General features: G+C 38.7%; 1 protein-coding gene across 1 annotated transcript in view; it reads right to left on the bottom strand.

Moving 5' to 3' along the window:
- Nucleotides 1-15,232, bottom strand: part of ADARB2 (adenosine deaminase RNA specific B2 (inactive)) — a 704,572-nt gene that overhangs the window by 54,513 nt on the left and 634,827 nt on the right. Inside the window, 3 exon segments of the mRNA XM_074193215.1 lie at nt 415-553; nt 9,760-9,778; nt 11,076-11,235. Coding sequence (XP_074049316.1) covers nt 415-553; nt 9,760-9,778; nt 11,076-11,235 — 318 coding nt within the window.

Below are 15,232 nucleotides of genomic sequence, written 5' to 3'. Positions count from 1 at the left end.
GTGCCATTTGATTGTCCTTTTAGGAGGATTTCAGTGGCACTGAATGTCATACATGAAAATAACTCATGTTAAAACAAAATCCATGAATAAACATTTTCACAATTAAAAAACGATTTGCTTAAAAACTACTTTTGTCTATCTCACGGACATTTCTGAGCCAAATTAAAAAAAAAGTCTGTGAATTCCTGATATAATTCTCTTTTGTTCACATTCTTTTGTGAACAGAGACCATGATCCAATAAAGAAGCAAGCACTAGACAGATATTTACTTGAGAAAGAGAAATATATGGTGATGATGATGACGATAATGACAGACGACTATGAAGATGATTATTTTTGGTGGTGCTGGTAGTATGTATGTGACACAGGTGCTCATTCCCTTTGCCAGAGGAAGGGTTAGAAGTAGTCTCTTACAATCAGTTGTGATTTCATAAGGAGAGTTGAGGCGTGCATCTCCACAGGGAGAGGTGTTCACATACAGATGAAATAGGATGTTCTCTTTCAGCCGATATCCTCCCTCTTTCAATTGCATGAAGATGGATCGTTCCGAGTCCTCTTGCTGTTTGCTATGATCACAAAGAGGTTCCAGGTCATTTTGAGTGCTCCAAAATCAGAAACATTCCTACTGGGCAAATGACTCTTGTTTTTTTTCCCTCCTCTCCCGACCCTTTCCACTCCTCACTCCACCCCCCCCCCCCCCGACTTTTTCCTTCTGAATCATGTTTTCCTCTTGTGGTGAATCCTCTGAAATATTTAACAGCCTTGCTGCTTGTGGGGGAGACAAGCTGATCAGAACTGCCAATGCATTCTGCACCCTGGGGGAAAGTTTATCTTTATCCATGGTTTAGTTTTCTCCATAGACACTGACCAAAATCTTTATATTTATGAAGCTACTTTTCTGTGTATTTACACAATTCCTGATTAGAGTAAACGGCTTTTAAATCTGGCTCTGCCTAATGACAATGAGGATTGAGTTTAAATAATAAAAAAAAGGGATCTTAAAGACTTAGCCTGAACTGACAGGCAGAACTACAGAGAAGAAATAGTAACTGTCAGGACTTTTAATATATTCGTTTCCCCTTTCCTTCCTCACCCAACCATGACCAAGGGTAGATAGACTCAAGGAAACCAGGTTTCCTTTTGGATATTTGAGGGATTGGGATTTTTCTTTTTTAATTCTTGAAAAAGTTCCCTTTACAACACAAAAGCTATTTAAGGTGTAGGAGGGAAAATCCCAGTCAGTCAACAAACCGTTACTAGGTTCCTACTATGTGCTAAGCTCTGGGGATACAAAGAAAGGCAAAAACAGTCTAATGGTGGAGACTATATGTTAACAACTCTGTACAAGTTACAGGATAAATGAGAGTATCAACAGAGGGAAAACACCAGAATTAAGGAGGATCAGAAAGCTTATAGGAAGTGGGATTTGAGTGAGATCTTGAAGGAAAACAAAAAACAAAGATGACAAGGGAAAGAATTCCAGGCATTGGAGAAGACCACTGCAAATACCCAAAGTCAGAAGATGGGATGTCTTATTTGAGGATCAATAGTTATTGTAGAGCATACAAAAGCTAAAGAAGACTTAAGGGTGCCAGTTTAAGAAGCCTTTCCTGGCTGGTTTCATTTGTTGCTTTTTTCACCCTTACATATGTACTAATTCATTAGAGAATGTGGCAATGAAGATAGAGAGGCATTAGACTTGGGATCAGAATATATCCATATCCTGCCCATATGGCAGGCATATATTAGCTGTGCAACTATAGGCAAGTCATTTATCCTCTTTCTATTCCAGCTGACTCTCTAAGATAAGGTTTCTTCACTAGGAGTCTGTGAACTTGCTAAAAACAATTTTTTTTGAAAACTGTATTTCAATATAATTGATTTTCTTTTAAAGTCTAAGTATATTTTCTTTTCTATCTACAACAACACTTATTTTGAGAAGGGGTCTATAGACTTCATCAAGCTGTCAAAAGGGGCTCTGTCACACAGAAGGATAAAGAACCCTTCTCTAAGACTACAATTGAGGTAAATTATGGATTTTCATTATTGGAGGGAGTTTCCCACACACTGACACTTCCTTTTTTAATAATGAAATCACTGACCAAAGGTGAGGTAGGGAAACCTATTCTTTATTCATTTAATATGTATTACATGTATATTAAGTAAAGGGATGCCTTGGCAGGCACTGAGATGGATATTATGGTTCAATAAGACATGGTTCTTGCCCTCAAGAAGCCATTGTGATAATGGTTTCTGTATAAAATGGGACATCACTGGTTAAGTAATAAAGTGTTTCTCCCCCCAAAATTGTTAAAGTACATTGTCTGTACACACACACACACACACACACACACACACACACACACACACTTTCCCTCCCCTAAATCATAGACTTTCATGATCCCTTAAATTATAGATTGAGGTTTGGAAGGATTACTTTAAAGGTCATTTAGTTTAACTCTTTCATTTTGTGAATGGAGAAACAGCCTAGAAATGTTAATGTGGTTTATCCAAGGTCACACAGGGAGTAAATGTAAGAGCAGGATTTGAATTTAGGTCCTCTGCCTCTTAAGAGTCAATGCTCTTTTCACTGTACCATATGGTTTTATTTTATAGAAGCAAAGGATCATTGCAATTTTTTGATCTTTTGACTTTCTCTGGTTATGGCTGGGAGCATGTAAAGAAGTTATGACTGAGCTTCTCTTGAGAATTCTGAATCCAGTGTTTTTACTTTCTCTTACATTAATGGGGATTCTCTGAAGAGAGATTGTTTGAAAGTTTTCTCTTTATGCCCTGAATTTTCCTCATATCTCTAAGGGAAGCTAGAAATCTGAATGACAGACGCCTATGGTCAGCAGTGGAAAAGGACTTGGAGACCATTTTTGTATTATGGAGAGGTTGCTGGCACCCTACTATTCAGCAGATCCCAAATTTTATATTTTGAAATGTTTTCATTTGAGCAACTAGCATTCAGGATAAATTCTACAAGATAAAAAAATCTACATTTAAAAAGCTCTGTCACCCTAACTACATGGGGTTTATGGTTGTGAGCACCTGCCTACATACTTGGCATTGTCTTCTAAGATCCTATGAAATCATTAGGAGTTAGTTATTAGGGAACTGTCAGTAAGTCAAGAAAGAACAAGAAAAGTGAATATATTAAAATGTTACTGAAGTAAAATCAGTTATGTCCAAGCAACTACTATCTGTGAATGTTTTCCAAATCATATTTGGACTTATCTCCTTTTGTTCAGTTCCCACTCATGCTAATGGATTGTACAAATGCAAGTATCTGCTTGAATGATCTTATTGATCATACAAAATTGATGGAGTTAGGGGATAAAAGAACATAGATGGTATAAAAGACTGGGGAGGGATCAAGGAGGAGAGGGTTCCTTAAAAGAGACAAGCATAGTGATTAATTCCAGAGATTAAAGATTTGAAAGAAAGATCCTGAGACTTTATAATCTCAAATCCAGTAAGGGGAGAATGTTCTTTTTATTGTATACAGTGAAGTTCAGTGACAGATGTTTGACTTGAAGAAGTCTCTTTCTGGATGGGACTATCCAGGGCATCATTCATTGACCCAATGATGATGCCCTTCCCTTCACCACAAGAGTCTTACTTTTGTAATGGAATAAGTACTGATTTTGGTGTTAGTCACAACTTTGCTATTTATAAGCTGTGTAACTGTGGACAAGTCATTTCACATTTCGGACTGTTATTTTTTACCTTTTATCTGTCAAGAAGAATATTCTTGAATTTTCATTTATTCAAGAGAGTAATACCAATATAGAGAGGTGGTGTGGCTTAATGAAGAGAGAAAGATAGCTAGCCTCAGTATTAGGGTTCAAGTCTCTTCTTGGGTACACATTGACTTAGTGACCAGGGCAAGTCACCTATCCTCTTGGTATTTAAGGTAATACTAAAGCTAGGGATAAGATACTGATCTTAATTGGTAAAGGGTTCTTCATAATGCAATCATAGGTCTAGTCCCCTGCTTTCCTCTGCCCCCAAATTTATACCATCTCTCTTACAAGAAGATGTGAAAATCAAATGAGAGCATGAATATATGAAAAGGACCTGATAAATCTAAAGTGTAAAATAAAGGTCAATCATTACTATTCCAACCCATGTCTGGGGGGAAAGGGAAGAATGAAGAAATAGAGAAAGTTCTATGTTCCAGTCAGTGACAGGCCCTACCTTCATGACTAGCATTATGAGTAGGCAGGGTAGGTAATTCAAGAGATAAATATATCAACAATTGCAATGGAATGCAGAATTTCAACAGAAATGTTTTATTCCTTTGAGTTATAAAGGCTTTTTCTTCTTTAAGAAACTCACTTGGGAGGAATAGTATCTTAAACTATTATCACTTCATTTTAATATATAGAATAATAGAAAAAATATAGAATAATATTTATTAGCTAAGACTTATGTAGTGTTTTAAGTTTGCAAAGCACTTTATAAACAACATCCCATTAATTGCCAGTATTATCCTCCTTTTTTCAGATGTGGAAAATGAGACTCATGGAAATTAAGTTACTTGCCCAGGGTCATCTGGATAATTGATAGTTGAAGCAAGATTTTTAACTTAGTCTGGGGTTCAAATACTACCTCAGATGCTAGGTAGTTGGGATATTTTCAGGAAGTCCCCTAGTTTCTCTGTGTTTCATTGTCTTACCTATAAAATGAAGGGTATTAGGTTCATTGACCTTTATTATACCTTCTAGATTGAAATCTGATCCTATGATCTATGAGGGAAGGATACATTCTGAGGCTCAGGGAAATTGGGTGGAAAAAAGCTTTTGGGAAATGAGATAAATCATGTCAGATAGGTTGTCCCAGAGGTACAAACAAAAAAATGAGATGATGATGAAAGACTTAGTGGGAGGCTCAAGTTTGTCCAGCTTCCCATATTTACTTCAGATGGGTCTTGTTCCTTCTCAAATCTTGGTAAAAGTAAAATGATGTGCTTTTTGCATTTGTGAGTGAGGATCATGATTTCTAATGGAGAAACTGACTATGTACAACCATATACTTGAAACAGATAATGTCAGGGCTATTGGACAGTTGATATTCATAATTATTATTGATTTGGGGGCATTTGGTCTTTTTATTTTGAGATGAAAAATAGATGATAATCAATCTGTAATTTCTGTAACATTTATAGGACTCATATCCCTTCTTCCATAGCGGAAACTACATTCTTTTCTAAAAAAAAATCATATAGGGAGCCAAGATGGCGACAGGAGAAGAGCCTCTCTTAGGTGCTCTCTCTCTATATATATAATATTTCAAAACTTATAAAATAGTGACAGTAACTAAATTTTCGAGAGACAGAACCCACAGAGGGATCTAGTGAGGTAGTTCTCCAGCCCAAGGTAACCTGGAAAACAGTGGAAAGGCCCTGCTCCATGGGGTTAGAGGGGCAGCCCATCAGGGCCTCTGGGAGCCTTGGTTTAAGGCAGTGGGGGCAGTTTCCTGACCTACACCCCAGGGAGAACCAGGCACAACTTGGAAGATGGGGGGAGCAGGAACCTCTGCCAGAGCCCAGCCCTCAGGGCACTCAGCATGGCAGCCCAGATCCATGAAATGGAAGAAGGCAGAGCTGGTAGGCAGGAGGCCCCCAGGCAACTGAGCCTTGAGTGCTCAGCCTACTTTAGTTAGGGAGTGGAGAGAGACTTCCGAGGTCTGTCCTCTGTACCTGGAATGGGACTCTGGGGCTCTGACCACATTCAGATCCTGATTGTAGTCTAGGTGCCCCCCATAGAACAGCAGCCCCCCACCTCAGCCCTGTGGCAGAGGGGTGCGCTTCTGGTTATTCACAGACCAGGAGGGAAAACAGAGGCTCATACATGGAGATCCTTGTGTGTGTGGGGGGGTGTCCTAATAATATTCAAAAGCTCAGGAAGCACCTCAAAAGAAGGAGCAGGTTGGGGAAAATGAGTCAACAGAGAAAAAAAGTAACACCATTGAGAAATACATTGTCTATGATCCCAAGAAGGATCAAAATACTCAATCTGAAGATGAGGAAGTACCTGCTTCTGCATCTAAAGACTGCAAGAAAAATGAAAATTGGACTCAGGCTATGACAGAGTTCAAAAAAGATTTTGAAAATCAAGTGAGGGAGATAGAAGAAAAATTGGGAAAAAAAGGAGAGAGATGCAGGGAAAATATGAAAAAGAAGTCAGCAGCTTAGTCAAGGATATCCAAAAAAATGGTGAAGAAAATAACATGTTAAAAACCAGTATAGGCCAAATGGATAAAACAGTTCAAAAAGTTATTGAGGAGAAGAATGCTTTAAAAAGCAGAATTCGTCAGATGGAAAAAAGAGATAAGACAGCTCTCTGAGGAAAACAAATCCTTCAGATGTAGAATGGAACTAAAGGAAACTACTGACTTTATGAGATGTTTTTTTTTTTAGATTTTTTCAAGGCAATGGGGTTAAGTCCCTTGCCCAAGGCCACACAGCTAGGTAATTATTAAGTGTCTGAGGTCGGATTTGAACCCAGGTACTCCTGACTCCAAGGCTGGTGCTCTATCCACTGCACCACCTAGCCGCCCCGCTACTGACTTTATGAGAAGTCAAGACACAATACTTCAAAACCAAAAGAATGAAAAATTAGAAGAAAATGTGAAACATCTTATTGAAACAACAACTGATCTGGAAAACAGATTCAGGAAAGAAAATTTAAAAATTATTGGGATACCTGAAAGTCATGATCAGGAAAAAGAGCCTTGACCTCATTTTTAAAAAGTTCTTACAGGAAAATTGCCCAGATATCCCTAGAAGCAGAGGGAAAAATAGAAATGGAGAGAATCCACCAATCTCCCCTGGAAAGATCCAAAAAAACCCAACTCCCAGGAATATTATAGCCAAGTTCCAGAACTCCCAAGTCAAAGAGAAAATATTACAAGCAGTTAGAAGGACACAATTCAAATATCATGGAGCTGTAGTCAGGATCACACAGGACTTAGCAGCAACAATATTAAAGGCTCATAGGGCTTGGAATATAATATTCCAGAAGGCAAAAGACCTTGGAATGCAATTGAGAATCAACTACCCAGCAAAACTGGATGTTTTTGGGGAAAAAAATGGACTTTCAATGAACCAGGGGAATTTCAAATGTTTCTGTTAAAGTGGCCAGACCTGAACAGGGAGTTTGATCTTCAAATACAGGACTCAGGTGAAGCATAGAGAGTGGAGGAGAAGGGTAAAAATATGAGGGATTTAATGATGATGAACTGCATGTATTCCTGCATAGAAAAATGATGCTGATAATACTCATAAGAAACTTCTTATAGAAGGAGCTTTTATAGATGAAGCACAGGAGAGAGCTGAATTTGAAGATATAATATATTGTAAAAATGGAGTTAATGGCAAAAGGGAAATGTAATGGGAATAAGAGAAAGGAGAGGTAGAATAGGCTAAGATATTTCATATAATAAGATTTTTGTATTACAATGAGCTATTGAAATGATATGGAAGGGGGAAGGCAAGGGGGAATGAGGGAACCTTCACTCTCATCAGATGTGGCTCAGAGAGGAAACAGCATATATACTCAATGGGGTATAGATATCTAAGAGTAAGAAGGAGAGAAGGGGGACAGGGGGAAGGGGGGGATGTGAGTGATAGAAGAGAGGGTGGACCATGGGGGAGAATGGTCCGATATAACACATTTTCTTTTTTACTTCTTGCAAGGGGCTGGGATTGGATGGCCTGTCCAGGACCATAGGGCTGGGTGGTTGTTGGGCCTTAGGGGTGGTATGTGGGCTCGGGGCCTCTTGGCCCTAGGGCCGGTGATCAGTCTGCTGTGCCACTCAGCTACCCTACAGCACATTTAAGAAGAGGGACAGAGTGAAATGAGAGAGAAAATATAGTGTATGGTAGTGGGGAAGTACAAATGGAGGGAGTTGCAATCAGCAATGGCAACAGTGGAAAAATATGGAAGTAGCTTTTCTGATGGACTTATCCTAAAGAATGTGATCCACCTGTGACAGAGTTGGAGGTGTTGGAACACAGGCTGAAGCATATTTATTATTATTATTATTATTATTATTATTATTATTATTATTATTTTGGGGAGGGGTTTTACAGGGCAAATGGGGTTGGGTGGCTTGCTCAGAGCCACACAGCTGGGTGATTGTTAGGTGTCTGAGGCTGGATTTGAACCTGAGTGCTCCTGACTCCAGGGCTAGTGCTCCATCCACTGCGTCACCTAGCTGCCCCATTATTATTATTTTTTTAATTTTAAATTTATTTTTTTCCTCTTTACTTTATTGCTCATGAGGGTCTATATTTTATTGGGGGAGGGGTTATTATGTTTACTCTTAAACAATATTTTAGTAATGTATAAAAAACATCATTTGTACAAAAAATAAATATAATAAAAAAGTCAACAAAAAATCAGATAAACTGGAAAAATACAGTATATGCTCACATGGATTAACAATCAAAACTTTCTAAGTGACTTAATTATCCCATTGTTATTAAAAATGCAGGACTCTGGTTGCTTATTTGGCATATATTTGGTTTTAAGCATTTAGTGGGCAGCTAGTTGGCACAGTCAATAGAACACTGAACCTGAAGTCAGGAAGACTGGAGTTCAATTTTGACCTCAAATACTATTTAGCTGTGTTTCACTAGACAAGTTGCCAACTCTGTCTGCTGCATTTTCCTCATCTCCAAAATGGGAATATGACACCATATACCTTACTGGTTGTTGCAAGGATTACATGAGATATTGCAAAGTGCTTGGCACTTAATAAATATTTATTTTCTTTCATTCTAGCTTCCTCTCATCTTACAGTCTTCAACATTGGCTTCTTCTTTTGGGTAGCTAAACAAGAATAATTTTGGTTTAAGAGGGACTAGGGTAATGGGCAAGAAAAATTAGAGAAATCGGAGAAAATGTAGAGAAAAATTAGAAATAACTTGGGGGGCATGAGTTTGAGGCTAGATTATAAAGGATAGATTTCTTAGAGATGTATTTAAATATTTGAATTAAATATTAAATATTGAATTAATATTTGTATTAAAATATAAAGGCTAGATTTCTGGTCTTAGAGGCAGGAAGAGTTGTATTCAAAACCTTTCACTGTCATTTATTATGTAACTTTAGGCAAATCACTTTCCCTCTCTAAACCTCAGTTTCCTCATCAGTTTTCCTTCATCTGTACAAGGAAGCTGTTAAACTTAATGACCTCTAAGGACTCTTCCAGCTCTAAATCTATGGCCTTTAATATTTTCATTACAATTTTGCACCAATTTGAGGGGCACATCAGAAGTTCTTTTTTCCCTAAAACATTTCTAAAAATCATTCTCTCTTTCTCCCTCCCTCCCTCTCTGTGTATCTCTCTCTGCTCAGGAGATTTTATAAATTCAACTGCTCAAAGCCAAAAGAGAAATACAGATGTTCCACTCCTTCTCTAAATGAAGCACCTTAATTCTTACAAACATCTGCTTTCCAGTTCCATGATGAAAATGTGGTTCTCCCTTCTTCTTCACAGCTCATCCCGACTTTCTTTTTCATTGTACCATGGGCTGCCATGACGGATTGGCCTCATTATCTTTTCAGTAGCTTTCTACCAATAGATCTCCCTAGCTATTGAGGCCTCCTATCTTTGGAAGGACAGCCTAGTAATCTATCATCATGGGAAATTAGCCAGCCTGCTCTATGGAATTCTTTCAATGCTGGATTATCTAAAGTATTAGAAATATAAATAATATTTCTCAGCTTTCTACAATGTATTAACTTCCCTTTTCGAGAGGAAGCTTCCTCAGTGTTTGAGACCTCAGACAGAAATTAGATGATCAATGTGTATGGACCCTTCCATGATGCAATCAAAATTCCCTGACCATGTGAAATCACAAGTCTTATTGGAAGTGGCTGCAATTTCACTCCAGCCCAGCATATTTATCGATGCTGACTTGGCATCCCTCCAGAGCCCAAATGAAAGTTTACCGGGGAGAAGGTAACATTGATCCAAATAACATAATAGTGTAACTGAACATGCTTTGAAGCAGGATCGATACAATTATATTTTTCAGAGAGAGTAATAGCTCTTGTCTCCCAAGAGACAGTGGTGTAGGTTTTTGTTTTTTGTTTTTTGTTTTTAACATAAGGCAGGTTCTGAGATTAATAACAAAGGGGTGACAATAATGATTTCTATTAAAACCAATCTGAAGGAGGTATGGAATAAACAAGAAGAGACCCTTGGTTCCCTGCTTGTTTGCTATTGTCCAGTTGAATCCAGAGTAAATTGATCCCATTTGTTTAATACATTTTCCTAGTCTCTCTTGCAGGTGGAATTATTAATCAACCAGGGAAATCCCTCGACTGGAAGTTAACTAGATATAAAAGGATGGGACAAAACATTAAATTTAAAGGAATATCTATGTCTGACACTCACTTTCAGTCATTTCACCTACTGTCTAAGATGGTGTTTTTCGTATTGTAGAAAAGGAGCTCTAATTGCCCATGCTTGACTCCCTAGGTAGCTGTATTCTTAATATGACTTCTGTCCTTTGGAGAAGGTTTTAATGACAAATTCCACTGAAGCGTGCATGCAGACTGAGTGTGCGTGCGTATGTGTGTGTGTGTGTGTGTGTGTGTGTGTGTGTGTGTGTGTATGCTCACGTGCAGTGTGCATGAGCCTTGAAAATTGCCTGCTGAAATAACTCAATGTCAGGAGATAGTTATTATTAGGGAAGAGAAATACCAGTAAATGAGCAGGATGACCAGTCTTTCAATCTTCCGCCAGTCCTGCATGGTAATACAGCTGGTGCTCAAAGAGTCATCAGTGGCTTTAATAAGAACATATACTTTATGATTCATATCTAATCATTAGGGGTGGAAAATCTGCTTGGATGGGAAAAAAAGCCACCTGATCCTCCTCTGTGGAATAACTAGCTCTGGTTTCCTCCAAGTACTGAGGCACACATCAGTCTAAGACATATAAACACCATCATAAAGGAAGTGTGAGTTCAGATATCCAGAGGACAGATTTGTTCCAAGAAAGACCATAAAACATTTCTCAGGCATCAACAGTGTTCAATTTACCTGAGGTGCAGCTCCAGCTGTGAGTAGAGGAAGTAAACAAATGCTCTCCTCGCCACAATCTCAGCATGGCAGTCATTGACCACTAGTCCCTGGTCATTGATGTACTCTCCGTTTATGCACTTGGTGCCCGATGACAGTGCAATTACCTGAGCATGCCTAACATCCAAGCCTGTGGAAACAGACAGAGAAAAACTTTCAAAATGGTGGGAGAGCTCTTTGGAACCCTTGCTTTTGAGGGATCCTGTAGCAGCAACTTTCGAGTGGCAACTTTTGGTAGAGTCAACAAGTTATGAGGGAAAAAATTGGATGTAAAGATGAAGAGGTGGGTTTAAATTTTAGCTCTGTTGCTTACTAGCTCTATGATGGAGAAAATACTTAAGCTCCTATCTTTTGGAAGCTCAGATCTTGGTTTCTCTGTATCAGGAGCTTTCTACCAAAAGATCTCCCCAGCTGTTGAGGCCTCCTATCTTTGGAAGGATAGCCTAGTAATCTACCATCAGTGGAAAATTACCCAGCCTGCTCTATGACTTTTTCAATGCTTGGCAATCTTAAGTATTAGAAATATAAATAATATTTCTCAGTCTTTCCAAACGTTGCATTAACTTTCCTATTAGAAATGAATCTTCCTCAGTGTGGAGATAGTATGCATGCTCTGGGTACTGAGGCACACATCAACCTAAGACACATAAACACTGTCATAAAGGAAGTGTGAGTTCAGACATCCACAGGACAGATTTGTTCCTACCTCTCAGAGCTGATAATAGATCTTGGAAGCTCTTAGATAGTCAAGTTCACAAATTTGAACCTTTATTAACTTACTCTCTCATATTCCCCAATCCCAATTACCCTGGTGTTCTCAAACTGAAAAAGGGCCTGCATACAAGGCAATGGAAGTAAAAAAGTCAAAGTTTTGATTCTTAGATTATCTATAAAATTTTATGACAGTAACAATAAAGATCCAATGATGGATTCTTTGGCTCATGGGCTGCAGGGAGATACTTTTTGGAGAGTTTCCTTTCCAACTTCCTTATAATGTGGCTGTTTTCATGCTATCACTGGAAAATCAGAATGAGTTTTCATTTCTACACTCCTCATGCTGAAAAGATAAAAATCACATTAAATTTAAGTTTCAGCATAAGTATCTAGGTCAAAGTTATCAAAATCTTTGTGTTGTTGTTCTGTTGTTTTAGCCAGGTCCAGCTCTTTGTCACACCTTTTAGGGTCTTTTTTCCCCCCTGCAAGGATACTGTAGTGGTATGCCATTTCCTTTTCCAGTATCAAAATGTAGGTTTGACTTATTTCTGAGAGCACTTGGTCATTTTCCTGGTGGTCCGAAGATGGACTTTTCTATTTTGGGATTGGTATTATGAAGGAGGAGGGAAGAATAATAAAGGCAGAAGTGGTAGCACTGGAGAATGCCACCATGGAAACTCAGTCCAGGAGTCTGGAAACATGTTTGACACAGAATGATTCACTCTGCCCAAGCCATCAGACTCAAGATAGAAAGATGGCATGGCTGTGGTTTCTGTTTTGCAGGGTATTTCCCTTTTATATTGTGTCCTTCTGTCCCTTTCTGTCATGAGACCCATCAAGATGATAGCTTGTTGCTGGCTAAGATTCATGCCAAAGGTGGTTTGATCTACTTCAATGAGCTCATAATCTGAGGTTCAAGGCAAAGTGTCAATAGGAGATAGGTGGACTCTCAAAGATTTAGCGATCCTATTTTACTTTGTTCAAAGTAGGAATTTTACAGGACAAGAATGCAATAGGACTTCAAAAGTATTTGTGAATCAGAGATGGAGTTCAAAATTTGGGCAATTAGTCAATTTAGGACAATGCTCTCCAGTTCTGGAGTTTCTAGACTACGCTCTGGCTAAAGTTTTATAAATATACAGAGTATAGGATTCCTTAGTGCTTGCCAACTGATCTTGAGTGACCCGCTTTTCTGATTTACCTATCTTGACTTGGCTTTGTCCTGAAACACGAGCAAATCTCTAAATCTTTAGAATTGACGGTTGAGTAGTTTTAAAGAACTTGGAGGCTCAATATATCATATGCACATCCATCTGTCCTCTAAGAGCACTTGTAAAAAGTAGCACATTGACAATAAGGTCTATCTCTGTATTGAGAAGAGTAAACCATATCGATCCAAAGTCCAACACCAGTCCACTTGAGTTGCAGCTGAATGCTTTGCCAAACATCAGTGTAATATTACACAGATTGATTTTGGAGAGAACTGGAGGGAGGTGTGCATGTGGGAAGGGGAGGACAAAACCTCTCCAAATTGTTCTGGTCCCAGTGGCATCTCATCAATGAGTAGCCAAGTAGCTGGCCAACTTGAATTTTTCATTGAGAGCTATAATCACTTATTACAGGATACCCATCCAATAAGATCTCCAAAGTGAAAATTTAGTAGAGATGTGATTAAGGCAAACAGCCTCAGGTGGGAGAATTCCGTGCTTGGAATATTAAAAACTCAGGCTCAGTTGGGAGCAGAGAGCTTCTGTTGGTGAAACGTTTTATATATTCTTTTTGCTATACACATTTCCCTAGGACATCTGCTTTGCCCTGTTCTCATTTTTGTGATCATATTTTAGGAATGATATGTTTATGCTATGCATCTCATAGTGTTAGATTTGCTTTTTACATGAACAAAACATTGAATAATGTCCCAGATGATCAACAATGAAAATGATTTTCCAGTTCAAAATCACCAGACTGTGTATTTCCCATTAGGAGTCACAGGACAAATGCAACATAAGCAGCGGGTCATAATGGCTTCCATTTTATCTAATAGCTCATTTTTAAGGAGCCTGACATGCTTTGCCAAACCTTTGGATTGGCATATATGGAAAGGAGCTCTTTCCCTCTATTCTCCTTTTCTCTACTTAAACCTTAAGAAGAAACAGACTAGCTATTTCTTAGAGCATAGATGAATAATATAGATTTTCATGGATTGGCATGAGGAATGGACTCCTGGAAGCCTCCTGTCTCCCAAGGTTCACTTCACAAATCTAGCAAGTTAGTGCCCATTCCATATAACAATGAAATTGAAGCTAACATTTTAGGTCCATGAAAAAGGGTGTTTGATTATGTGTGACATTTTCCTTCCTTCCTGTTCTAAGTCTGTCTTTCTCATTTTTGGGTTCTGCTCTTACTTTCTCCTTTATCAATGCTTATTCTGAGCAAAATCTAGAGATTCATTCACTTCTTCAGGACTTGAAACAGATTGGAATGGGTTGACTTGACCAGGTGATAAGTCTTGGTGACAAGCCTCCCTTAAGGGATGCACATCAACTCACTTGCCTCACCCTTCTACCAATATTTGAATAATTTTCATCTTTGTGGGACCTGTCAAAGCTTGTACTCTAAGTTATAAACTTTAGGAACTTAGAGTCATTTCCAGTCATCTTGATTCCTATCTGGCCACAGTACCCAGATGACTCTGGAGGAGAAAGTGAGGCTGGTGACTTGGCACAGCCCCCCCTCACTCAAATCCAATTCATGGCTTATCATGGCATCACCTCCCTGATGTCAGGGTCTTCTTTGATAATGAAGGACAAACATATTAGGACCTCAGGGCCACTTTTATGCTTTATAGAGAATATTAATGAAAGGTTTTTAAAAACTTTTTTATAGCAAGGCTTCTAAGAACCAGGAAAGAAAATACAAAAATAAGACAGTCTCTAACTCAAGGCTCTTGCCATTAGGCAAGAGGGGGATTGTGGCCAGGGAAGGATGTTTTGGTTTATAAAGTTATAGGGGTGATGAGGGGAACTATAGAATAGTTGACATACTTTTTCCATTATCAAGGGAAATATTGCTTTGATTATAGTTCCAGGGATAGAAAGGGAATGTGGGGATGGATTAGGCACAAGTTAGATGATGAGAAAGCTACTCAGGTAGAATGTGTAATATGGGTGGATGACACCTAGTGGGCTATGGGACACACTTAACAATCAGCACAACACACTTCTACGATGGAATCCTGTTTCACAACCGAAAGGAATGAGTCGTCCAGTTATACATACTAAATGACTGTTAGCAATGCTACAGTTCCCAGGTAACACTGCACTTGCATTTCAACAGGGGACAAAGGCTTGTATAGCAAAGATCTGCAAAGTATATTATCTCAACAATCATGTGAGGTAGGTGCTCTTATGATT

Source organism: Macrotis lagotis, chromosome 7 (genome assembly GCF_037893015.1).
Source record: "Macrotis lagotis isolate mMagLag1 chromosome 7, bilby.v1.9.chrom.fasta, whole genome shotgun sequence".
Lineage (NCBI taxonomy): Eukaryota > Metazoa > Chordata > Mammalia > Peramelemorphia > Peramelidae > Macrotis > Macrotis lagotis.
The sequence above is the reverse complement of the archived record's forward strand: the minus strand, read 5'-3'. Positions and strand labels throughout refer to the sequence as shown.